General features: G+C 44.8%; 1 protein-coding gene across 1 annotated transcript in view; it reads left to right on the top strand.

Moving 5' to 3' along the window:
* The window catches only part of LOC138759892 (synapse differentiation-inducing gene protein 1-like), a 67984-nt gene extending 56340 nt beyond the window's left edge, over positions 1–11644 (top strand). The window contains exon 3 of the mRNA XM_069930405.1: positions 11486–11644. Within this exon, the coding sequence (XP_069786506.1) occupies positions 11486–11644 (159 nt within the window). The remainder of the gene's footprint in view (positions 1–11485) is intronic.
* The last annotated feature ends 16280 nt before the right edge of the window (positions 11645–27924 follow it).

A 27924-nucleotide genomic window follows, 5' to 3' on the forward strand; every position in this document is an offset into this window, starting at 1 on the left:
CGATCCCCAGTTGCCATTAGTTGAAGATGGTGGATATTCATGAGGTAATTTTATTTTGTAGATTTGTATCATTTATCTTGTAGACTTAATTGGCAATGTAATTCAAAAGAATTCCGTGCATAAAATATGTCTGCGACAAATTTCTTAATCAGCATGACAAAGCAAAGGCCTTGGAAAAGACTACAATCATCTAAATTTACACTCCTTCATTATCTGTTGAATTATTTTTACATATCTATTGCTTAGTAACCAACATGGTTGCTAAGAATCCTTCCATATTTTACCTATCAATGGCAGGGCTCTGAAGAGTTGAAAAATTGTAAAACTGAGGTACCTTGTAGTCCATTAGAGATGAACATCCTAAGGGCATCCGGCAAGATGAAAGGGCAAGATTGTTGAAACCACTGTCAACCTTCTGAATTACTTCCAGTCTCCCTCTTTCTCTTTTCCTTCCTCTTCCTCCATTTCTGTCCCCTTTCCCACCCACCACCATTCACCCCTCCCCCTTTTCCATCCCCATCTCTCTTTGGATCCTTCCTCTTGCACCCGAATTTCCCTTTCGGTGCTTTCCCCTGCCCCCCCCCCCCCCCCCACCGCAATTCCATCTGGCCTCTCATGATACCACTATTGTCACCTAATCTTTATTTTTGAACATTTTATTTTTTATTTTCAACTCATGCTTTATGAACAATATAGGAGATCAATCTTCCCCTTTTACAGAGCACTTTGTACCTTCTTCTTTTTCCTCCTTCTTCCCTCCCCCCACCTACCATCCTCCCTCCCACCCCAAATTAACAAAAACAAACCTACATTAATTACTGAAAATAACAATACAGATACATTAAAACAACAAAACAAAAAGAGACAGAAATAATATTTGAAGGGGTGGTGCTAACCGGGCCTCAAAGTTATTTCCTCAATCTTGACATTTGAGGGCTAGTGTGAGCCGACTGTCCACTGTTCCTTTTAAGCAAAGCCATTGGGAGGGTTAATCACACCCACGTTCCCAGGTACTACAAGTGTGGTTGCCACTCCTCAATGAACATGTGGTACTTCCTCCACAGATTATAGGTGATTGTCTCCAAGGGAATATAGCTCTGCATCTCCATGTTCCATCATGCGGTGCTCAGATGGGAGTCATATTTCCAGGTAATCACTATATATTTCCTGGTCACTGCCAAGGAAACTTTTAAAAATTGAATTTGGTATTTGGACAGTCTCAGATTCACGTCCATAATATCCCTCAACAGGAACAATGCTGGGTCCTGTGGATATTCCCCCCCTGTAATTTTCTTCAGATCTGCCTTCTAGTTTTACCCGAAAAGGTCTCATCTTAGTGCATTGCCAGGTTGAACATACAAAGGTTCCTGTCTTCAGATGCATCTAAAGCAGAATTCTGAAATTTCTGACTTTACCTTATGCAAATTTTGTGGCGTGAGCTATAACTGATGCAGGAAACTAAATTGCACCAGTCCATATATAGACTGCCATGCTGTCCAAACACAAGTTAACCAGTGCTGCTCCTGGATTGTTGTTTCTAAATCTGACTCCCATCTTTGCCTTGATTCATGGAGATCCTGTTTCGGGCCCTCATTTTGGAACAGAACATACTTAGCAGAAATGAATCTGTGTGTGATCCCCTATCGAATTAGAGCCTCGGTGTCACTACACAATGGCAGGCCCATAAATGGGCCTAAACTGCCCCTCAAAAAAGATCTTAATTGAAGGTAGCAAAAGAAGGTCCTATTTGACAGATCAAATTTATTTTTTAATTGCTCAAATGACATGAGCTCCCCCCTCTCATAACAGGCCACGATACTCTAATCCCCTTCTGGCACCAGGCGTCCAGGATCTTGTTACCCATGGTCATAGATATCAATTTATTCTGGGTTAGGGGTGTTTTTGAGGGCAACCCCACTTTAAACCCAATAATCTGATTTATCTTTAGCCATATTGGAATTATATGTTTTAATATGGGGTTGTCCATTTTTCCCATTATTAATTTAGTATCCCATTTATATATATTCTCTCCTGCTAGTTCTCCCTAACCATGTGTAGACCAATTTGTGTCCAAGACAGTATGCTGTCCCCTCAAAGGGCGAGGCGATAAACCTCAATTGGGCTGCCCAATAATATTTTTTGGAGTCTCATTCTTCCCAGACTATAATCCCAAGTCAATTTCTCCATGGAGACTCTAGCCACCTTACCCCTCCAAAGAAACTACCTAACATGTCCATTGAGAGTCTTAAAGAAACTCTGGGGCAATGGCACAAGCAAAGATTGAAAAAGTTATTGTAGCCTTAGCATCACATTCATTTTAATGCAGCTAACCCTGCCCACCAATGTTATAGGCAGATTTATCCATCTATGCAAATCCTCCTTGATCTTTCCAGGCAGAGGGAGATTATACAATTCATTTAAATTTTGTAGGTTATTGCCCACCCTTATCCCTAGATACTTAATCTTCTTTTGTGGACACTTGAACTCACCCCCCTTTTGTAAGTGGCATTATTTCATTCTTATCATTGATTTTGTTTCTTGAGATTTTACCGTAATCTTCCAATATAGTCTGTAGCCTGGCCAATGACCCTGTTGGTTCTGTCAAATATATCAAAACATCATCTGCAAATAAGTTAATTTTATTTTCTTCCTCACCCATTCGAAATCCTTTAATACCTCGATCCTGGCAAATGGCTTTTGCCAGAGGTTCAATAGCTAATATGAATAGAGCCGAGGACAGCAGACAACCCTGTCTATTAGATCTGGTCAGTGGGAAGGCTGGAGATATTTGCCTATTAGTACCAACTTTGGCCCTGGATTTATGGTATAATATGGTATTATGAACGATTGTCCCAGCCCAAATTTTTCTAGCACTTTAATGAAGAAGTCCCACTCCAGCCTATCAAAGGCTTTTTGTGCATCTAAGGCCACGGTTGTGCTTGGATCCACCCTTGACTGCGCCAAAAAGTATTATATTAATTTGTCTACTTATACTGTCTGCCACTTGTCTTTTCTGCATGAACCCTACCTGATCTGGGTTTGTTAACTTTGGTAAAATCAAGCAAATCTGTTTGCCAGAGCTTTGGCTATTATTTTATAGTCCTTATTCAAAAGTGATATTGCTTTATAAGAAGACGGTTTTGATGGATCCTTATCCTTTTTGGGGATCATCATAATTATTGCCATCAAGAAGATTTCCAGGAGAATGTGGGTCTCAGCCGCCTGTTCCACCACGTCCAACAACAGTGGCATCAAAAGGTCCTTGAACTCTGTAAATTTCAGGAGATGTATTAGTTTCTAGCAAGCTCAATGCTTTTATTATTTCTTCCTTGGAGAAGGGATTGCCCAATCCTCCCTGCTCCTTGGGCTCTAAATTTGTTAATTCCAAATTAGACAAAAATTCCTCCATTTTTTCAGTCACCTGTTACCTCAGATTTATACAATTGCATGTAAAACTGCCTAAATGTTTTGTTTATTTCCTTCAGTTTGTATGAAATCCTGTCTCTTTTTGAATCACATTAATTTTCCTTGTGGTTTCCTCTGCCCTCAACTGCCAAGACAGTACCTTATGGGCTCTTTCCCCCAGCTCGTAGTAGCTTCGCTTAGATCTTAATATTGCTTTTCCATCTTGTATGTTTGCATTGTGTTGTACTTGAACTTTTTATTTGTTAACATTCTATATTTTTCCTCAGAGCCTGATTTTTTGGTAGTCCTTTTCCAATTGAGTTATCTCTTGTTGCAATTCATTAACCTCCCTTATATTTTTTCTTAATGCCTTTAGTATATTCAATTATTTAACCTCTTAAGTAGGCTTTAAATGTAATCCCATATCGGAAATTTGTCAACAGTAGAAGTACAGTATATTTCTATTTGAGCTCTAATGTAACTACAAAATTCTGGTTTTCTTAATAGCAAGGGGTTAAGGCACCACCTGTATGCTGTAGCTTGTTTGTCTGGCATGACAAGAGTTAAAGTCAAAGGTAAATGATCTGCTAATAACCTTGCTGTGTACTCTGTTTCCACAATCCTACCCTCTAACTGGGCCGAGGCCAGAAACAAATCAATTCTGGTGTAAGAATTGTTATTTCAAAGAGAAGGAATAATCTCTCTCCCTCAGAGGACTTTACTCCATTTGAACTCTACTGGGCCACCTCTCTCTCTCTCTCGCACCCACAGCTGCCACGTGTAAAATTCATTCCATATCCTGCTACTTCAGGTGTTAAAACAAGACAGAGCGAGGCCTCTGTCCCAGACCTGGCTTTGGGAAGAGAGACCAATGGGCCCTTTATATTTGGAGCTCCCCCCACCCCACTCTTTCTTTTCCCATTATCTCAGGGATCTATTCCCTGAAAAATGCCACCAGCTGTTTCCCTTCAACCCCCTCCTTTACTCCTACAATTTTTATATTATTTCTTCTATTGAAGTTTTCTAGTATGTCTAGTGTTTTCCATATCTTTTCTCAGTCCTTTGCCCAGCAATCTCTATTGTTTTCTAATCTTTCTATACTACCTTCCACCCTTTCCACTGCACATAATTCCCCCATGGCTTTCCTGATTTCTCCCATTTCCATCAACAAGTCTTTCATTGTTTTCTTTAGTCTGTCCTCTGAGGCCTCCACTACAGCCTCTGGACTCTCAGTCTTGATGAAGGGTTCAGCCCATAATGTTGACCTTTCTTTTTCTCCCACTGGCACTGCTCAATCCACTGAGTTCCTCTAGCAGATTGCATTTGGCTTCAGATTCCAATGTCTGCATTGGCTTGCATGTCTCAAAGATGTATCAAATTTCTCTGCAAAATATAAATCAGTGAAAGATTGATTGATGGATCATTTTCAGTGACTGAACTGGCTTCAAAATGGGCTTTATGGTCTTACAGGGATACAAACCTTTCAAATTAGAAGCAGGAGTAAGCCATTTGTCCCTAAGGGGTAAACAAGAAAGCCTGCAGATGCTGTGATTGTAGTTCAAAACACAAAAGTGCTGGAGAAACTCAGCAGATCAAGCAGTGTTCTTTATGTAGCAAAGATGATTAACCAATGTATTGGGCCTGAGATCTTCATCAAGGTATAAGCAAAATCCAGACACTACTTTAATGAGATCTGGTTGTAACCTCAGCTCTGCATTCCTGGCTACCTGTGATAATCTTTTACTCCCTTACTTATCAAATATCTATCTCATTCTTCCTTAAAAATATTCTGTCTCTGCTTCCACCACCCTTTGAGCAGGCGAGTAAGCTGGTAAAAAGCCTTTTGGTGTGCTTGACTCCAGAGGCCAAGGAATTGAGAATAAGAGTCAGGGCATCATGTTGCGGCTGTACAAAGCACTGGTCCGAAACACTGAAAATATTCTGTACAGATCTGGTCACCACACCACAGGAAGGATGTGGTAGCAACAAGAGAGTGTGCAGAAGAGATAGATTCATTGGGAATGGAGGGCTGTAGTTATAAGGAGAGTGGGTTTATTTTCACTGGAACAAAGGAAGCTAAGAAGTGACTTTTGAGTCCTTCAGCATGCAAACAGTACTGCAGGGCAAGCTTCTTTGTGCCAAACAATGTGCCCTCCTGCTTTTGTTCCACATTAGGCCCATGTCACTCAAAGCCCCTCCTATACATGTAATTATCCATGTTTTTTATAGGAAGCTAATGTACTTGCCTCCATCACTTTGGCTAGCTGCTTGTCCCATATACCACCACCCTCAACTGTCCACTAACATCCCTTAAAAATCCCACTCACTTCACCTTATAATTATTCTCTCTTGTCTTAGATTCTCCCACTCTACGTAACAGACTGTTATTATTCACATTATCAGTGATCCTCATTATTTAATAGCCATTGAGACAACAACCTTGTAATCCCCTTTGAAACCCTTTCCAACTTGAGTATCGTTCCTATAACAAGGCAACCAAAACTACACACAATATTCTAAGTATAGCCTCACCAAAATCTTGTATAGCTTCAACATGGCATTCCATCACTTGTATTCAATGCCCTGACCAATGAAAGCAAGAGTCCCAAGCTGTCTCTTCATTACTCTGTCTGCTTATGTCACCATCTTTAAAGAACTATGTGCCTGCAGTTTACAGAAGTTTGCAACATTCTGAGGGGCATAGATAGGATAAGTCGTCAGAATCTCTTTCCCCAGGGCAGTGGAGTCCAGAATCATGGGTTCATGGACAAATTGAAAGGAGATTTGAAGAGTAAGTTTTTTTCTGTACAGATGATGGTGAATATCTGGAATGAGCTGCAGGAGGATGTGGTGTAGGCAGATGTAGCACAATGCATTTGGACAGGTACTTGAATGGGGACAGTTTGGAGGGGTACAATCTAATGAGACCAAATGGAGTTAGATAGATAGGCATCATTGTTAACATGTTCAAGGTGGGTCGTAAGGAGTTGTTTGTGCTGTATAATTCTATGCCCATTAAGAGGGAAAAAATTGTCTTAGATGGGCGACCACTTAATTTTAAACAATGGCCACTAGTCCTAGTCTCCCCTCCTAGATGAAACATTCAAATGAAACATGAAGCAAGACCCCTAAGAATCAATCACGATAAAATCACAAAGAAGTCTCGCCAGTGCCTATACTTTGTGAAGTATTTGAGGAGATTCGGTATGTCACCAAAGATTCTCATAAACTTCTACAGGTGTACGTGAAGAGCATTTTGGCTGGTTGCATCACTGTCTGGTATGGAGGCGGCAACTGTCAGGACAAGAATAAGCGCCAGAGGGTTGTTAACTCGACCTGTGACTTCACAGGCACCAGACTTCACTCCATTGAGGACATCTACACGAAGTGGTGTCTTAAAAAAGCAGCCTCTATCTTCAAAGACCCCCACCACTCAGATCATGTCCTCTTCACTCTGCTACCATCGGGAAAAAAGTACAGGAGCCTAAAGACGAGCACTCAACGGCACAAGGACAGCTTCTCTCTCCCGCTGCCATCAGATTCCTGAATAATCAGTGAACCAAAGACACTGCCTTACTTTTTGCGCAATTTTATTTTTTATAGTAACGTTTTAAGATGGTTTATAATATAAATGTTTGCACCATGATGCTGCTCCAACACACCAAATTTCACGACTTGTTCATCACAATAAATTCTGATTCTGAAGAATTGCAATCTTCCTGGCCATTTCAATCCTCTAAGACACACATGTCAAACTCTGGCCCGATATAATTATATTTGGCCCGCAAGATCATTTCAAAAATGTATTAGAGGTGGCCCGCCCTGCAGCGAGAGCCGATGCTGTTTTTTGGTAATGTCACCCCCACCATCCTCCCCCTTCATTGCACATCCTTCCCCATTGTAACACGAGAAATTGTAACACGAGAAGTCTGTCGATGTCATCAGCCGGCAAGCCAGTTGGAAGGCTCCCCGCACAACCAGTCACTTCTCCCACCTGTCGAGCGGTGCGGTGGATTGGCGAGCGCCTGTGATTTCCTGTCGGCGCGATGGACATGGCAGGCTGCGTACGGCCCCCGGGCAGCGCGAGCCCCGCGCGACTGGCACCAGATGGCCCTTCCACAGCGCGAGCGCACTTCTCCCGGTCGCCACGGCCTTCAGCGCTTGCACCCGCGCGAACCCCAGGGACGGCTGGTTCGGCCCTGCACGTGAAGAGAGAGATGGTGGCTGTCCGCAAAGGCTGATCGGCAGCGCGCTGGGCCTGAGTGGGTGGGTAAGCAGGGGTGGGCAGAGGGTGTAGATGAGGAGTAATGGGCAGGGGAAGTTATGGTGGTGCGAGGGGCAGTTAGAGGGAGGGATGAGTAGAAGGAGGGGTGGATAGGGAAGAGGTAAAAGGGGAGGGGCAGGGCGAGTAGGGGAGGGGTGATTAGATGGTGAGAGACGGGTAGAGGGAGGAACAGGTTGAGGGGAGAGGCAGTAGAGGGGCGTGTATAGGATGGGGTGGGTAGAGGCAGATCGAGTGGAGTGAGGGGTGAGTAGAGGTTGGGTAAAGGACTGGTCAGGTAGAGGGATGGTGGGTCGAGGGTGAATAGAGGCCTAGAGCCTGAGGAGTGAGCAGGAAATACTGAGTCCTGATGCAGGCCAAAATCGACACAGCCTGTGAATGCTGACTACATCTCCACAGGGACCAAATATGTTTCCCTCAGGTCAAGCAAAGGGTGAACTTGAGCTGCCTACTCCTGACCTGTAACATTATCCTCCTAAAGTTATATCCTAAAGTTTAACATTACATATGTTGAAAGAAGAGAAAACATGCAGATGTTGTTGAAAATTTTCAATAAATATTTAGTTCGGCCCTCGACTTAGTCCAAGTTTTTAATTTTGGTCCTCCGTGAATTTGAGTTTGACACCCCTGCTCTAAGAGGTCCTGAAGAGAAAACCAAAAATGCTGGAAACACTCAGCAGGTCACGCAGCCTCTGTGGAAAGGGAAGCAGTTAACTGTTCAGGTCAGTGACTCTTTGTCACAACCTCTTCAGCCTGAAACGTTCACTTTTTTTTCTAACAATCTGCTTTTTTTAAATTTTCAATTATTAGGAATTTGTAGCACTGCTAAAGGCAGAGCTGGTGAAATAAATGCTGTCCACACCAAGCCAGGAACCACACGTGTTCCTTTTTAGGGGAGGCAACAGGCTCATGGGAATGATGTCATAATGCTGCTGTGAGGCCTGGCCATTCCCCTGGGAACGCACTCCTGCAGCCTGGAACTTCTGCATGGTTTGGGGGGGGGGGGAGCCCCTGTGCCCTGTGCCCTGCTGTGCTGGCTGTTTGCTATGGCGATTCAGCCCATTGTGTGCGGGGTTGACCCGGCCCGCTACAAATTGTTCACTTCTGAGAACTGCAAGGACTGGATGCTGGAATCTTCACCAAGCAATGAAAATCTGGAGGAATTCAATAAATGGTTCCCACTCAAACAATGACTGTCTGTTTCTCTCCGTGGATGCTGCCTGGCCTGCTAAGTCTCTCCAGCTTCTCAAAACCCTTATTTGATATGGAAATGGAATGAGCCTCTACTTCTCTCTCCCCTTGTACCTGCATTAAACAGTTAGTTTAAGGGATGCTTGTCATTTGTGCGATAAATCAGAAAGTAGAACTCTTGTGAGGGACAGAAAGGTTGAAAAAAACTTTGTTCCTACAAGATAGAAATAGGAAATTGAGACCTCAGTGGGAATAGCAGAGCAGGTTTGAAAGATCATGCGTCCATCGGCAACTCTTTAAGTTTTCAAGGTACCCGCTTGTTCGAAATGTTTGCAGGACGTAAGAGTTTCCTCCTGGCTGCTAACATGTGGGACAGCAGGATTTAATTATTCATGCAGGCTTTCTCCACCTGCCTTGCATATGAATTCATCAAATTCCTGGCGTAAGGAAGGTCAGTGAGATAGTATGGGGGTCACGGGACACGTTTGGTGTTGCCAGATGTTTGATCTATTTCAGCTTCTGTGAAGGGAAGAAATTCACCTCCTGCTTGTCATGGGGGTGGGAGTATGATGTGGGGCTGTGGGAAGTGAGGGAATGGTCAAGGGCGGAGAAGGAGGGCTGGAGTGACATAAGGAGAGGAAGTGAAAGGGGACAGGAAGTGGCAGAGGAGGGACGGGGACAAGGGTGGGGATGGGGCTGAGAGAGAGAGGGAAAGAGAAAGAGAGAGGAAGGAAGGGAGTGGGAGAGGGAGAGGGACCAACAAAGGGAGAGGGAGGAAATCAAGCAGTGGGGGGAGGGAAGGAGGGAGGGAGGGGAGGAGAGGGGAGGGGCAATGCTGCAAATCTTCAGGAGAGCTTGTCAACAGCTCATCCAGTCTCCATGAAGAATAGTACATTTGTGAACAGACCTTGAGGGTTCCTACCTGTTTGGAGAATGAATGTCTCAGGCCACGAGCCTTACAACTCCCATTGAGAAGCCTTGCGTAGCCTGAAAAGTTGCCAGTGACACGTGGATGAGGGGCTTTTTAGAAGTCCTTGGAATGGTGCTCTGGACTTTGAAACTGGAGCACCTTGTACCTTTGGTAGACCCAAAAGAAAATTGCAAAGAAATGAAATATCTCCCTGCACAGAAAAACAGAAGTATGAGATCCTCAATTTTCTCAAATCAAGTAAATGATAAACTAAATTGTGAAATCATTTGCTCTGAGCCAGTGATATAGCTAGCTCATTTTAACCCAAGAGCCTACTGCCCCATCAGACCAACCATCCCATCAGCTGCTGCAGATTCCAGAAAGAATCTGTGCGAAGTTGCCTCGGCCACAGAGAGTCATGGGAGACTGAATCCAAGCCGAGACTGGCAGAGTTCAAGATCATGAACTATGTTTTTCTCCTTTGAATCATAGTCACCTCCAGCTGATAGCACATCCTGTCCATTTTTATATTTTGTTGCCAGCAATCAAAGCCTTTCTGGTTTGGCAGCTCTTGCCATTCTTCTAATTGCCAATGTTCCCCAGCTCCCCACCATTCCCCCAACTCCTGCCATTCCCCAATTCCCACCCTTCCCCCAACACCCATAGTTCCCCCAACTCCCAACGATTCTCCAACTCACAACAATTCCCCAACTCCCAATGATCCCTCAACTCCCAACAATCCCAACTCCCAATAATCCTCCACCAACGATCCTCTCCCATCGATCTTAACTCCAATGACCCCAACTCTCAACATTCCACAACTCCCAATGATTCCCCCAATTCCAAACATTCCCTAATTCTCAACATTCCCATAACTCCCAGTGTTCCCCAGCTCCCAACATTCACCAGTTCCCAGTGTTCCCCAGCATATGACATTCCCCAGTTCCTGATATACCCCATCTCATGGGGTTTCTCTACTCCCGTCATTCTCCAGATCCTATTTTCACATTTCCCGACATTCCCCAATTTCTTGAAATTCCCAAGCTCCTGACATTCCCCCATTTTCTGCCGTTCCCCACCTCCTGATGTTCCCCCAGCAGGCAGATGTACATGTGGTTCCATGTCCTGTGCTCTGTGTCAACAAGAGGACAAGTCTTTGGAGATGTCACTTTTCTGAATCAAAGCAAGGAACCCCTGTTGACTGAACTAAATTGAATTATTTATTACCACATTAACCGGGATACTGTGAAGAGCTTGGTTTTGCATGCTATCCAGGCAAGTCAACCCATACTTAAGTACAGCCGGTAGAACAATAAATAAACAAAGCGCAGGGAATAGACCATAGATTATTACAGCAGAACAGGCTCTTAGGCCCACAATGTCTATGTTAAACATGATGCCACATAAAACTAAATATCTCTGCTAATATGTATTCCAGGTCCTTCTGCTCCCTGTATTTTCACCTGTCACTGTCTTACAGTGAGGCAAAAAGTGCAGGATATGGTGATATGTGGATAAAGTGCATGATTTAGCAAAAAGTGCAGATAAAACAGTTCATCTTTTACCAGCATGATGAGGTCAGTTGAAGAATCCCATCACTCACAGTTCACCTCCAAGGGACAGCTCAGGAGAGGCAGCTTTCTCATTAGAAGTCTTTCATCGACTCATTTGTTCTCTTCTCTCTTGGTTGTCCACAGACCAACAAGGGGGTGGCAAAGGGTGACTATCACCATGCAAGCTCCAGTTCCAGGCGGGCCCTCTTCCTGGCTGTGCTCTCCATCACCATCGGGACTGGAATCTACGTGGGAGTGGCTGTGGCGCTGATTGCCTACCTGTCCAAGAACAACCACGTGTAGGACTCTGTCCGGCAAAGCTCTCCAATGTATCAGCAGATTGGGGAGGTGGGTGACAGTGGGGGAAGAATGCACCATTATTGGTGCAAAGTCAGGTGGGCCAACATGGCAGATGGAACAACCGATTCCAAACAAAGCCTCATCAGTGTTCATCATCATGATTAGTCACATCAGAGAGGAGAATGCTTTCCTCACCAGGGGCTGAGCCCATCCCCTGCCCACGTCTTGGAGGCCTGGCACGGGCACTAACTGCTCAATCATCTCACCAACGGAAGGATAAGGGTTATGTCTCCGATGTCCGCTCGGTAGCAACTGCAAGATAATAGAAGAGAATCAAATGATCCCGCCACAGCATTCACAGCTATTACTGTAACTCTGGAACCAACTCACTACGCAGCCACTTAATGCCACTTAAATAGAAGCAGAAAATGCTGACTAATCAACAAGTGTAGAGACATAAACACAAAGTGTGCAGAAGCTGGAACCATCAGCAAACAATGAGCTGTTGGAGGAACTCATCGGGTTGGGCAGCATCCATGGCCAAAGAAGGTCAATTAACGATTATCGAGTCTCGATAAAAGACTCTGACCTGGAATGTCGACTGACTGGCCATTTCTACCCAATGGATGCTGCCTATCCTCCTGACTTTCTCCAGCAGCTCATTGCTTACTGTGGAGAGAAACTCCACCTCCACATTCAAAGTCCATGACATTCCATTGGAACAGAACTGTTAAGCTAATTTCTCTCTCCACACCCGCTGTCTGAACTGCTGAGTATTTCCAGCATTTGCTGTTTTTATTTTGGTTTTTCAGGATCTGTTTTTTTTTCCTTTTGCTTCTCATCATTGAACCTACTTTTCCCTTCTCTCTTATTATTGACTGCCTCATGGCCAGTTCACATTGTTAATGTCAGTCTGAAACTGACCACCAGTTGGGTTGTGGGCAAAGAAACCCCTCCTGTCTGCCACTGCCTGTGTCAGTGGACTCCCACACTTATTAACAACACACACGTGGGCTTCAGATTCCAAACTCCCACCCCCACCCCATGATGAAAATCCACCAACCACAATGGTCAAAAGAGATGTTTCCCATCCTTAAGGAACCTCTTCCATTGGAACACGTAACAGAATACTGCCGATTCTCTGCGATCACCAAAATCCAGATGGACTCTGCAGCCACTGGCCTGCGGTCTGAGAACAGCATGAGGGGATTCAACTCTTATTGATTGGAACATGTACCAAGTGATGCCTTCAAGACAGGCAGAACTGCCAAGTCCATGGAATTGAACTGCCACCTACAGGCCCAAGCCTCACCTGACCTCATAGAATAGGCATGGTCTTCAGAAGAAATTAGGAGAGTATGTTTCTGAAGAGGCAGATGACCTTGAGTGCCCAAACATGACATCCCCCACTTTTTCTTTCTTTGGCTTGGCTTCGCGGACGAAGATTTATGGAGGGGTATGTCCACGTCTCCTTTTCGTGGTTTCATGTCTCATGTAGACACAATTCAATGGGTCCCTACCTACATAGGGACTGGTTGGGGCCAGTTGGCCTGTCAGTCCATAAATGTCTGCATCAGACTAATGGTAAGTCGGATGGTGACGTCGCAGACGTACTTGGAAAATGTCAGGAATTTATGGATTCCCAGGAAACTCATCAGGGAGTTGTTTTCTTTGGCCCAAAGTCCTCTGGCAGTCTCCCACTTAACCTTCATCTAAAGCAGCTGATCATTGAATGAATCCAATTAGTGACTTTCAAATCCATTTTTCTTCATGTCAATGCAAATCATTTTTGAATTGGCATTGGATGAAGTCAGGAAATTATTTCTTTGTTAACCGAATCTTCTCTCTTGAGAGACTCCTGAGGTTGCAGTTCATCTGGAGCATGACATATACATTTGTGGGGTTTGAGGTTCCAGCCATGAGTGAAGACGAGAGAGCACTGAGACCCTTAGGTCTGTTCCACTGTCAGTGAGGTCACAGATGACCTTTGACCATCCTCCTGCCCAATCCCAGCTCCATAACTCTTCAGTTCTTCACATCTTTGATTGAAAACAAAATCTACCATGAAAATTAATAGTTTTCAACATTTGTACCTGAAGGACAAGGCTCCACATTTCAGGGTCTTTCAGGTCCCTAAACCATGAAAATAGTTCCTTCAAACATTGACCCTCAAGTAAATTCCTGGAGGTATAACCTCACATTGAATTCAGGAATCTTTCTCATAAACTTTCTCTGCACTGCAACAGCTTCTCATGGTACTTCTGCTGTGGTATAAAGTGATCTGCTTTGGTTGGACATCACTTCTCTCCCTTTTAATCTTTGGTATTCTTTTTATAAGAAATACAATACAAATCACTTCTATCCCCTAGTTCCCTGGAAATATGGATAGCATTCCATCGGACTTTTTGATGATTTTCTGGACCTGCCAATGTGCATGGACTCCTCAGCCTCCAATTAAAAAATGCTCTTCTTCGCCTACCTCTCAGGCCTCACATTTGGCCTTTGCTGAAACCCATTTGTCACATCCTTGCTTGCTTAATCCATTAGGACCTCTCTTGTTTGATGCATGCACTTGACCCTTCAGAATTCAACCAAATGTCACACCATCAGAACAGTAGGATGGGTGACTTTCAGTCCCAACATCTAAATATGTTGAGTAATAACTGCCTCTGGTGGGACACCACTCACATCCAGCTGATTTAATGCCTTGCCCATTCATGCTTTCCTGGGAACGTTGAGCTAGCAGTCAAGAGAATGTTGGAAAAGACAGGACATTTCAGCTGCCCAGCCCTCTGAGTTCCTCCAGCAGCTCATTATTGGCTGAAGAAAATGGCAGCTTCTTCTTTACAAAGCCTCACTGCACTGATTTGCATTAAAGTGGTTGATTTACAACAAAAGTTCGACATTGCAATCTCTCGAGTTCCTCAAAGTGCATTCATGCTCATTTGCTCTTCCCCCAGGGCACGGGAGGGGTGGCTCCCAGTGCTGGCTCTGTTGATGGGTCAGAATGAACCTCCATTTCCAGATGTACGCAGATAACCATCCACCAAGTGTGAAATCCGGACAAAGGCGGGAAAGACAACTTACCCTCAAGAAGTGAGGGAAGGTAAAACCTGATAGAAGTGCAACTCCAACAGGTGAATTAAGCCACTGCTCTCACTTCTGAAAGTCAAGCATGCAGAAGGTGAAAAAAATGCCAAATGTCTTTTCGTTCAAATTTTACAATTAATGAATGCCCTGAAACAATGGTTTAAGTTTTGTTTGCATGTAAAATTAGATGTCTATTAATTAACTTCCACACTGGAATTTCCCATTTGTATACATATGTATGTAAATAGTGTCATTGGCAAAATTGCTGTATATATATCTTCTAACTGTTTCTGGATAGGAATTTGCTTCATTACTTAAATTGAACCTTTTTTATATGCTTTTTTTTCATGAGGAAGGAATATTTACAAAAGATAGAGAGGAACCATGGCTATTATCTATTAAGCCATTTTAGGCAGGGCATGCGCATTGTGAAAGGTGTCCATCAAACACATTTCATGATGAGTACAGGAACATTGCAACTCATGTCCATCAAGGACAGGAAGAAGAATTCTCAACAAAGACTGAACACTCCACAAGAACCATGGGAACTAAAGCCCAAAGTCATTTATTATGATGGGCAAATCAGTATCACAATTTGTAGATTTATGGCCTCTAAGAAATATTTAAAAATAAACACATCTCCATATATTGAATGGGTCTGTGATGTTATTGTAGCTGATGGTTAATCTTGCTCTGGCTACTATTCTAATCCACGTTTCCTGAACATATGTTGATCATTGCCATAGGATTTATTCGTCTTCTACACTTGCAGTCAATGCATTATAAGCATAAATTAATTGGATAGGATATAACCATAAACTTATTCATGTTCTCTAGCATTGTACATACATCCCAAGTGTCAGCTTCATGTTGAGGGTGTGAGGTCATTAGCATCAGTGTGCAGTTTGGAGTACATAGAAGGGAATGTTGGTCCCATGATTTAATTTAGGATCTGTGGTCCCATGATTTAATTTAGGATCTTAGTTACTTGTAAACTTTCCAGAGAAAGCTAATATTATTTGGGTTTTTTTTTTAAACTTTTTTTTATTTTTATTTTTTTTAAGAGCAGGTGTGGAGTGAGAGCAAAGGTGGTTAATTTACATCTTCACTTATTGTGACCCTTCCTCTAATCGTCAAATGTTAATTTCCAGGAAGTGTATGAGAAGTGGGACACCTCTTCCCCCCCCCGCCCAGCTCCTTTCCCCCAGTCTTTCTTTCCCTCATGCCATGGCAGGCTGGGAAAGACCATGCGACGGCACAGTCAGGAGAAACTGGGCTCCGCGCTGCCATCACGATTCATGCCTCCGTGGTGGTCGCTCTCCAATTGGTCTGATAATCTTGCATTGGCTCCGCCCCGTGGGCCATGACCTCGAGAATACAGGAAGTCGTGGACCATTTTATTTGTATTATAGTACAAGAACAGTATGGTGGCCATGAGAAACATTCCTGTAATATAAGAAATCAGCCTTCCGACTGCATTTGTTAACACCCTGCATTTATTTATAAATGTACTCATCAACCCTTCAATACTGCCAATCATGGCTGGGTTTAAATATTATTCCTTGATGAAAGGCTCAGGCCTGAAACACTGGCAATGGATCTTTGTCTCCTATGGACACTGAAAGACTAGCCGAGTTCCTCCAGCATTTCTGTGTTTTTATTTAAATCTATCTTTCTTGGAGAGGATATTGATGATCATTATTATGTGTGTCACGTCTGAGGCATCTTACAAATTATTTTCATAAAGAGGGATTGATTCTTAAAAGTGATGAGAGTGGCAGTGATTTAAGTGAAGGGAGTCTTTGATGCAGAGATTGGAGATAAGAAATGAAATTCTTTTACCCGCAAGTGAGGCTGCCAGTTCAATAATGATCCATTCAAATCAAAGCCATGGAAGAAAGAGGACTGGTAAAATTGAACACAGGCTAATTCTGTTTCGAAGATTGAGAAAAAAAATAATTGGATCACACATTGGCTAAAGCCATTTGGTCCATCGAGTCTATGCTGGCACCCAGTCAAGCAATCCCTTCAATCTCCTGCTTGTACCCCACAATCCTGCAAACTATTCTCTCCTGCGTCTAATCCAATTCCAGATCATAGATGCTCAGGAGGGGGTGGGGGGGGGGGGTAAATGCTTTCCCCCAAAGTGCTCAGTCTGAGCCTCCTGGTTCTTGAGCCATGTACTCCTGGGAACGGCTCCGATCTTTGTAGCCTGTTGTGACTTGGTGACCTCTTCAGCACCAGATCACCAAGCACCCCTTCACACCCCAATCTGCTGCCTGGCTCATGTTGTCAGGTTTTCAACTTGACTTGGGATATGGATGATGTTTGCTCCTAGACTTCTGTGGGATCTGTTGTGATATTAAAAACCCTATGAAACATGTCCTAACTGAAGACAAATGCACATCAAAAACTAATTTGAACATCAGAAAATAGAACATAGAGGGTCTCTTCCAATATCTGAATTATGAGCTCCAGCATTAACGCTGTGTGGACTTGATTCCGCAGTAAAGGCTGAAACAAGATTCTGCTGAGCCTGGAGATCTTTCAGGATTGTGTTGCAAACAAAGTAGTAAACACTGGTGACAGGTGACTGCAGATTCTGTAAACAATCTGCTGTAGGAACTCAATGGGTCGAAAAGCATGCTCATAGGAACCCTTCACTTGATTAAGCTGTTTTGAGGTAGGGTCTGACCTGAAACTTCGACTATTCTTTTTCACCCTCTGATGCCATTTGATCTGTTGAGTTCCTCCAGCAGGTTGTTGCTCAAGAAAATATCAAAACAGATAACTGAATAAGAGCCGACTAATATTTCAGTAAAATTTAATTGCTTTTCCTATCATTTAATGTTGTATTTGAATCGAGTTTTTTTCCCCCCCACAGGAAATTTATTTGTTTGAAAATGGGGAGTTTACATATATGTGCACTTCAATCACACGATTGCTTAGCTAAAATAAAATTAGGCATTGTTTTATTCTGAGTGGTTTGAATCAACCAAAGTTGATTCAACATATTAACTAAAAGCGGTAGGTGCTCCAAATGTGGCAACAAATAAAGAGCATGCACTAGTGGTGGGAGCCATTTTTTTTTAATTAAAAATTGAAAAAGGAACATTGGAATTGAAGTGTTGCCATTATTGCGACAGGAATAGATGCCTTGTAGCTATTAACAGCAACGTCAAAGGCATCCCACACTCCATTCAAAAAAGCATGTCTCTTCTACACTAATAATACAAAATAATTTAAAATATCCCTCCTAAAATAATATTTAAATTAAAGTTCAAGTGAAATATCCTCCAAGATATTAGTTATATTCAAACAAGTTACTGCATAATTGATAGAGACCAGGAGACATTGTGAAGAAATCTTCTTCAATATTAATAAATAAAGCTTCAAATGGAATACTATTTTTAGTATCATCTTATTATAAATACATAATATAGTTTCCACTAGAACCTTGAAGCAAATGCAAGTATAGATTTCCTCTTTGAAATTAACAAAATAAAGATTAAAATAAAATACTCTTCAATATTAATTAGTTATGATTAGATAAGATAGCCCTTGTAACAGAAGCCAGACTGGTTTAGTACCAGTCTTCTTATCGATATTAATTTGATGAAGATTTAAATAAAGTACTCACTTCGATTTCAAGATTCAAGCAAAGTATTCTCTTTGGTGATAAGTAGATGAGGATCCAGATACAGTATCCTCTTCAATCCTAACTAGGTCATGATTTAAGCAAAATGCACTTCTAAGGATTAACAAGATAAAGATTGAAATAAAGTACCCCTGTTTTACAGAGGTTAGAGACATATCCCTCTTGGCATGGAATAAAAAGAGTGAGGCATTGATAGACATTGAGTGCATCACGTCTCTGTATCAGTGCTAATATTCTGACTCCGTAGCCCCTTTCCCACAGCTTTGCAATATTTACCCCTTGAATTATTTATTTAATTTGCTTTTATGCTATTATTGAATCTGCCTCCAGCATCTTTTCCCAGAGAGAATTTTCAATCATAAAACTTGGCATGTGAAATTACTTCTCCACATTTCATTTCTCCTTCGAATTCCAAACACTTGAAATTTGTATCATTTGATAACCAAGCCCTGTTCATTTCTCCTTATTACTTTGTGGTAAACCACTGAATGTATATAGTTATCTGTTTGGACACACCCACTGGCTCCTGAATAAAGGTGATTGTTCCACAGCCCCCTCCCCAGTGCAGGACAGTCGAGCAGGATGGACGTGCCTTTATTTGATAGCAAATCAAAGCCTATCAGTTTGTTCAACTTCACTCTTTTGGAGTCATTGATGATACATCAATTTCATGAGCTTTAAGCTTATAAGGGAGCAGATCCTGTAGCCAGAGAAGCTGGAAATCGACCCTCAATTACCTGAGGCATCAACCAAATTCGAACTCTGGTTACGCTGTTTTGAGGGATTTCTGCAGGCACCTTCAGCCACTGTGTGGTCAGAGACCAATAAATTACAGGTACTGCTCTCCCAAGTTGGCACTCAATGATCAGGGAGGCCAAATCATATCAGGAGCCCATGGACATTCTAAAGGGCCAGTACCTATGAAAGATTGACGAAGTCGACACCAGGCACCTCCTGGAGACCCGAAAACAGTGACCTAGGGAGTCAAATGCTGAGTACCTCCAGGCCCTGTGAACTCTCAGAAGGACTTGTGAATGTAAGGCTGTGATGGCTGCGGAGTACATGGACCTGATAAAAGATGCCTATCAGGGCGAATTACATCTGCCAAAGACTATTGGAGAAAGGTGAGCTTAGCCTGCAGAAAGCAGTCCAGCGGGCAGGTACGCTGGAAATGGCCCTTCAGAATATGGAGGCCTACTCAACCAACAATGTTGCCCTGCGCAACACCATCTTTGGAAATGCTGTCACCCCCTCGCCCCATTAACGATTTGACCATGCCAGCAGTATCTCATGAATGCCTTCAAACACCATGGCCACGTGCAGTCAACGACCCAACTATCGCCACTGTACACTGCGAGGACCCAAAGAGTTACTTTTGCAAGCACCCGATGAAATGCTGCCCAGCAAAAGGCACGGTCCGCTCCAGCTGCAGGAAAAAAGGAGACTATGCTAAGGTGTGTAGTTTCAAACCCCTTCCTAGCAGTGCCACAAGCAAGTAATTGGGCTGCCATCTTGGGCACCATCTTTGGGTCTCAGCAGTGCCACGTGCAGGCTGTGAGGGCCGCCATTTTGGACACCAGCATCTTCCGAATCAGCACACGACCTCTCCGCCGCAGCAACAAGCAGCACTCTGACACTGTGGTGCGCAGTTAGCCAGAATCAGACACACACAATGTAAAGACTATACAACAGGCTTTAATCCACAAAGACTTCCACAGAGCCAGGCTGGCTGTAGCTGCAGTAACTCTGAGTGAGCTTCGGGAGGCCAGTGCAGGCTTATATCTCGGAGGGTGATTGACATCCGACTGGGTGGGGCTTGATCCCTTCAAGCCAACTGATTGACAGCCGGCCAGGTGTTGTCCTGTCCCCTTACACTCCTGCAGGTACAGAGGTTGCCCCCTGCAGTAGGCCGACGGTACATTCCTGCAGGTACAGGTGTTGCCCCCTGCAGTAGGCCGGTGGTGTACAATCACATTCACCCCCTTCTTTGAAATTGTCCCAGGGGGGCAGTTACAAAGAATCATACCCACTATACACATACAATATTTACAGGTTGAGACGGTCTGGTGGCTGACGGGGTCTCTGTGACCGTTGTAGGACTGGCTCCTGATCATTGGTCAGAGAGGAAGTGGGGGGGGGGCTGACAGCAGGTGTCTGTGTTACTGGTGAGGTGCCGTGCGGAGGGGTGGCCAGGGGGGCCGGGATCGACGTATGAGGGTCGAATTGGATGGGTGAGGGGGCAGGTTAGTTTCCCAGGGCTGAAGCAGGCCTCTGGTGGTCAAGGAGGTCCTGCATGCCCCATAGCTGCCTGGGGATGGGAATGTATGCCCAGTCAGCGTCATCCTGGGCTGGATGATGGCATGGTGTGGTGGGTGCTCCTGATGGTGCCAGGTCCCTGGTTGAGACGGTGTCCTCCCTGCCACTGCTGAACCTAACATAGGCGTAGTTGTGGTTTGCATATAGGAGGAAGACCTGCTCAACCAGGGCTTTGGCCTTGTGTGTCCGTACGTGCTTACGCAGGAACACCGGTCCTGTGAACGTGAGCCATGCTGAGAGGGATGTTCTAGTCACGGACTTCCTGGGGAATGAGAACAGACATTCGTGAGGGGTCTCGTTGGTAGCCGTGCACAGCAGCGACCGAACGGCATGGGGCACCTCGAGCAGGGCGTCCTGCCAGTACTCAATGGCCCACCCTTTTGACCTGAGAGCCAGGAGGACTGCCTTCCAGACCACCCCGTTTTCATAGGAAGTAGGAATAGGCGTAGGCCAAAAATGGCCCATCGAGCCTGCTCCGCCATTCAATACGATCATGGCTGATCTAATTTATGACCTAACTCCACCTACCTGCCTTCTCCCCATATCCCCTAATTCCTCTATCATGTAAAAATTTATCTAACCGAATTTTAAATATGTTTAATGAGGCAGCCTCAACCACTTCCCTGGTAAGAGAATTCCAAACATTCACTACTCTCTGGGAAAAACTATTTTTCCTTATCTCTGTCCTAAATCTATTCCCCCGAATCATGAGCATGTGTCCTCTCATTTTAGTTTCCCCGGTCAGCTCAAAAAACCTTCCTACATCTATCCTATCCATACCCTTTATAATCCTATATGTTTCTACAAGATCTCCTCTCATTCTTCTGAACTCGAGCGAATACAATCCTAGATGATTTAATCTTTCATCATAAGTCAACCCCTTCATCCCAGGGATCAACCTAACAAACTTCTTCTGGACCATCTCCAAAGCCAGCATATCCTTCCTCAAATATGGAGACCAGAACTGGACACAGTACTCCAGGTGCAGTCTCACCAGTACCTTATACAGTTGCAACATTACCTACCTACTCCTGAATTCAATTCCTCTAGCGATGAAGGCCAACATTCCATTTGCCTTCTTAATAACCTGCTGCACCTGCAACCTAACTTTTTGCGATTCATGCACAAGCACTCCCAAGTCCCTCTGCACAACAGCATGCTGTAGTTTTTCACCCTTTAAATAATATTCAGCTCTTTTATTTTTCTTGCCAAAGTGGATAACCTCACACTTACTAACATTGTACTCCATCTGCCAGACCTTTGCCCACTCATCCAGCTTAACTATATCCCTCTGCAGACTCTCCACATCCTCATTACAATTTGCTCTTCCACTCAATTTAGTGTCATCCGCAAACTTGGCTACACCACATTTTGTCCCCTCCTCCAAGTCATCAATGTAAATGATGAACAGTTGTGGGCCTAACAATGACCTCTGTGGCACCCCACTTACCACTCACTGCCAACCTGAAAAACTCCCATTTATCCTGACTCTCTGCCTCCTGTCAGACAACCAATTTTCAATCCAGGCCAATATAATTCCCCGGACTCCACTTTCCTGTAACTTACTGAGAAGTCTCTTGTGCAGCACCTTATCAAACACTTTCTGGAAATCCAAATATACAACATCAACCTGTTCTCCTCTATCCACCACACCCATTATATCCTCAAAGAATCCTAACAAGTTTGTCAAACAAGATCTTCCCTTTCTAAAACCATGCTGCGTCTGCCTGATTGAACCCTTATGTTCCAAAAGTTTCACTATTTCATCTTTAATGATGGCTTCAAGCATTTTTCCAACTACAGACGTCAAGCTAATTGGCCGATAATTTCCAGTCTTCTGCCTACATCCCTTCTTAAAAAGTGGCGTAACATTTGCTGTCTTCCAGTCTGCCGGGACCTGCCCAGAATCCAAGGAATTTTGGTATATGACCACCAATGCATCAACTATAACTTCTGCCATTTCCATCAGAACCCTTGGATGCATATCATCAGGATCAGGTGATTTGATGGCTTTAGTCCCATTAGTTTCTCCATCACTACTTCCTTTGTAACAACTATTTTATCAAGGCCCTCCCCAACATTCGCTGCCTTAACTCTGCACTTGGGCATGCTGGACGTGTCTTCCACCGTGAAGACTGACACAAAATATTTGTTTAATGCCTCGGCCATTTCCTCATTTTTTGCTACCAGTTTTCCTTTCTCATCCTCCAAGGGTCCTATGTTAACTCTGGCCATCCTCTTCCGTTTTATATATTTATAAAATTTTTTGCTTTCTGTTTTTATATTTTGTGCCAATTTACTTTCATAATCCTTTTTCCCATTTCTTATTACCCGCTTTGTAACCCCTTGTCGTCTCTTAAAGTTTTCCCAATCTTCTAGTAACTCACTGCTCTTTGCAGCTTTGTACACCTGCGCCTTCAATTTTATACTCTCCTTTATTTCCTTTGTTAACCACGGTTGATTTTTCCCTCTTTTGCTGCCCTTTTTCCTGACCGGAATATATTTTTGTTGAGCATTACAAAATATTTCTTTGAAAATCTTCCACTGTTCCTCAATTGTTGTTTCATCAATTAGTCTGTACTCCCAGTCCACTCTGCCCAATTCCTCCTTCATCCTATGGTAGTCCCCTGTTTAAGCATAATATATTAGTTTTAGATCTAACTATTTCCCCTTCCATCTGAATGAGAAATTCAATCATACTATGATCGCTATTTCCCAGATGGTCTCTGACTATTACATCATTTACTCTACCTATCTCATTGCACAACACTAGATCCAGGAGAGCATTTTCTCTTGTGGGTTCCATAACATGCTGCTCAAGAAAGCTTTCGCGGATACATTCTATGAAGTCCTCTTCCAGTCTCCCACGACCAACTTGATTTTCCCAATCTATGTGGAAGTTAAAGTCCCCCATGACTACTGCTGTATCATTATTACATGCCTCACATATCTCTCTATTTATTTCCTGTGCCACTAAACTATTGTTATTTGGTGGGCGATAGATAACACCCACCAATAATTTTTTCCCTTTGTTATTCTTTATCTCTACCCAAATGGACTCAACATTATGCTCTTTAGATCTTATATCATTCCTCACTACTGCCTGGAGCTCATCTTTGATTAAGAGTGCAACTCCACCTCCCTTACCATCCTGTCTATCTCTTTGCACCACCTGATACCCTTGAAAGTTTAATTCCCATTTAGGGTCACCTTGTAGCCATGTTTCCGTGATGGCTACCAATTCATAGGCATGGGTACCGATTTGCGCCTCAAGTTCTCTAATACTTATTTCTAATACTGCGGGCATTCAGATAATGTGCCCTTATGCTCTTTGTCCTTTTAATATCTAGTGACTTCTGTAACCTTTTCTTTTGATTTTTCTGCCCACTATTTTTCTTTGTAATTTTCTTAACACTATCATTGACCTGAAAACTCACTGCACCATCTGATTTTTTACTTTCTCCTCCCAACATTACTTTTCCTATTTTACTTTTCCTGGCCATTACTTTATCTTCCCTACCCTTTTCCCTATCACTCTGGTTCCCATACCCCTGCCAAATTAGTTTAAACCTTGCCCCACTGCTGTACCAAACATACTTGCCAAAATGTTGACACCTTTTGGATTTAGGTGCAACCCGTCCCTCTTGTAAAGATCATGCCTTCCCCAAAAGAGATCCCAATGATCCAAGAAGCCAAATCCTTGCCTTGTACACCAGCACCTCAGCCACACGTTCATTTTCCTTATCCTTACATTCTTTTCATCACTTGCATTTGGAACAGGTAGTAATCCCGAGATCACCACCCTAGCGTTCCTGTCTTTCAGCTTTCGTCCCAGCTCACTGTAATCCCTTTTCATTACCACCTCCCTTTTCTTGTCACTGTCATTTGTACCCACATGTACCAAGATATCAGGCTGCTCTCCCTCTCCTCTCAGAATATTTTGGACCCGATTTGTGATATCTCGTACCCTTGCACCAGGAAGGCAGCACACCATGCGGGTATACTTATCTGGCTCACAGAACCTCCTGTCTGTACCCCTGACAATGGAGTCCCCAATACGTACTGCATTTCTCCTTTTCCTTTTCTTTTGCACCACTCTGCCAGGCTCATTGCCATTGACCTGGTGCCCGTGGCCATTTTCTGTCCGGTCATCTCCCTCAACAGAATCCAACATAACATAACTGTTGCTGAGTGGGATAGTCACTGGTGTGCTCTCCATTTTTCTCGCTTTTTTCTTCCCCCCCCCACTGACAGTTTCCCACTTACCTGACATGGGTTCTGGAGTATTTATCGGCCTGAAAGTTGAGTCGATTAACTCCTCACTCTCCCTTACAAGCCACAGGTCATCATTCTGCAACTCCATATCCCTAATTCGCTCCCTTAGTAACTGCTTCTCGGTACACCTGGTGCAGATATGACCATTTGGGAGGGTGCAGGTCTCCCATTGTTCCCACATCTGACACCCAGTACAGAGCACTAACCCTATTGGCATGACTCTGAATACGAAGGCAAATAACTCAGCTTACCTTTGCTCCTTGCCTGCTTTCGCCGAAGCCTGATAAGCCAAAGCCAGGAAGTCTCACTCCTTCACTGCTCCACTCACTCACTGAGCCACTCCTCACTGGCTGCTCCCTCCCCTTTCACTCCTTTTATTGGCCCTTTGACCAATTAACCCTGTCACTTTCAGCAAGCTCCTCCTCCTCTGATTCACAGCCCGACTCTCTCCAAGCTCCTCCTCCGACTCCCAGCTGAACCAAGTAGGCCCAAGCCCCGGTAAGCCCCCGACTTTAATAGCTTACCTTCTCCTCACTTTCAGCAAGCTCCTCCTCCGACTCACTTTCAGCAAGCTCCTCCTCCTCCGACTCACTTTCAGCAAGCTCCTCCTCCTCCGACTCACTTTCAGCAAGCTCCTCCTCCTCCGACTCACTTTCAGCAAGCTTCTCCTCCTCTGACTCACTTTCAGCAAGCTCCTCCTCCTCTGACTCACTTTCAGCAAGCTCCTCCTCCTCTGACTCACTTTCAGTAAGCTCCTCCTCCTCCGACTCACTTTCAGCAAGCTCCTCCTCCTCTGACTCACTTTCAGCAAGCTCCTCCTCCTCTGACTCACTTTCAGCAAGCTCCTCCTCCTCTGACTCACTTTCAGCAAGCTCCTCCTCCTCTGACTCACTTTCAGCAAGCTCCTCCTCCTCCTCCGACTCACTTTCAGCAAGCTCCTCCTCCTCTGACTCACTTTCAGCAAGCTCCTCCTCCTCTGACTCACTTTCAGCAAGCTCCTCCTCCTCCGACTCACTTTCTGCAAGCTCCTCCTCCTCTGACTCACTTTCAGCAAGCTCCTCCTCCTCCTCCGACTCACTTTCAGCAAGCTCCTCCTCCTCTGACTCACTTTCAGCAAGCTCCTCCTCCTCTGATTCATAGCCCGACTCTCTCCAAGCTCCTCCTCTGACTCCCAGCCAAACCAAGTAGTTCCACTTGCCCATTGGCTCTCGGGTTATAGCTTGTTGTGCGACTGGTCGCGATGCCCCTCGCCGTCAGGTTCTGGCGCAGCTCGTCACATGAAACTAGGCCCCCCCGGTCGCTGTGGATGAAGGCGGGATAGCCGAACATGGTGAAGATTTGCCCCAGGGCCCTGATGACGGTGGCTGTGGAGGTGTCTGGGCAAGGGATATAGAAATGGAAGCATGAGTACTCGTCCACTAGCGTGAGGAAGTATACGTTTCGGTTCGTGGAAGGCAGGGGCCCTATGAAGTCCATGCCGAGATGCTCGAAAGGCTGAGTAGCCTTTACAATATGGGCCTGGGGCAGGCAGAAAAAATGGGGTTTACACTCTGCGCAGACCCGGCAGGCCTCGGTCTGTCCCTGATAGTATACGGCAGGTTCTGGGACTTAATGAAGTGGTACAACCTGGTGACACCTGGATGGCAGAGGGACTCATGCAATGCCTGCAGCCTGTCATCGTGCATAGACGCGCAGGTGCGAGAGAGGGCATCGAGGGAGTCATTAAACTTCCTGGGGCAATACTGGATGTTGTAGCTGTAGGTTGCCAGCTCGACTCTCCAGCGCAGGATCTTGTCATTCTTGATCTTGCTTTTGTGGGTAGTGTTAAACATGAATGCCATGGCCCGCTGGTCCGTGAGGAGGGTGAATCTGCTGCCGGCCAGGTAGTGGTGCCAGTGGCGGACCGCTTCCTCAATTGCCTGGGCCTCCTTTTCAATAGCAGAATGCCTTAGCTCGGAGCCATGGAGGGTCCTGGAGAAGAAAGCGACAGGGGACCCCTCTTGGTTGAGGGTAGTGGCGAGGGCTACCTTGGAAGCATCACTCTCCACCTGGAAGGGGGAGTCCTCATCCACGGCCTGCATCATGGCATCCGCGATGTCTTGCCTGATGGGGATGAAAACTGCCTGCGCCTTGGGTGGGAGGGGAAAAGTTGTAGCTTGAATCAGTGGGCGGACCTTGTCCAAGAAGCGAGGGACCCACTGCGAGTAATAAGAGAAAAGGCCAAGGCACCTGTGGAGGACCTTTAGCGTGGTGGGGGGTGGGGTAACTCCATTAATGGGCACATCCTTTCCGGATCTGGGCCGATGACTCCATGGGCCACAATGTACCCCAGGATGGCGAGGCGGGTGGTGCTGAACACACACTTCTCCTTGATGTAAGTGAGGTTCAGCTCCACGGCCGTCTGGAGGAATTTTTCCAGGTTAGCATCGTGGTCCTGCTGGTCACAGCTGCAGGTAGTGACGTTATCCAGATATGGGAAGGTCGCCTTCAGCTTGTGCCGGTCTACCATGCGATCCATCTCCCGCTGGAAGATGGAGACCCTGTTCGTGACCCCAAAGGGAACTCGGAGGAACTGGTACAGGCGCCCGTCCACCTCAAAGGCAGTGTAGGGGTTGTCCTTCGGGTGGATGAGGATTTGGTGATACTCCGACTTCAGGTCAACCTTGGAGAAAACCTGGTAGTGGGCTATCTCATTGACCATGTCGACGATCCTCGGCAGAGGGTAGACATCTAGTTGGGTTTGTACCGGTTAATGGTCTGGCTGTAATCCACGACCATCCCCCTTTGACCACCAGGACTTGGGATCTCCAAGGGCTGTTACTGGGCTCTATGACACCTTCCACCAGGAGTCGCTGCACCTCCACCTTGATGAAGTCTCTGTCTGCAGCGCAATTGTGCCTACTTCTGGTGGCGATCAGCTTGAGGCCTAGCGCAAGATTTGGGA

Source organism: Narcine bancroftii, chromosome 4, assembly GCF_036971445.1.
Source record: "Narcine bancroftii isolate sNarBan1 chromosome 4, sNarBan1.hap1, whole genome shotgun sequence".
Taxonomy (NCBI): domain Eukaryota; kingdom Metazoa; phylum Chordata; class Chondrichthyes; order Torpediniformes; family Narcinidae; genus Narcine; species Narcine bancroftii.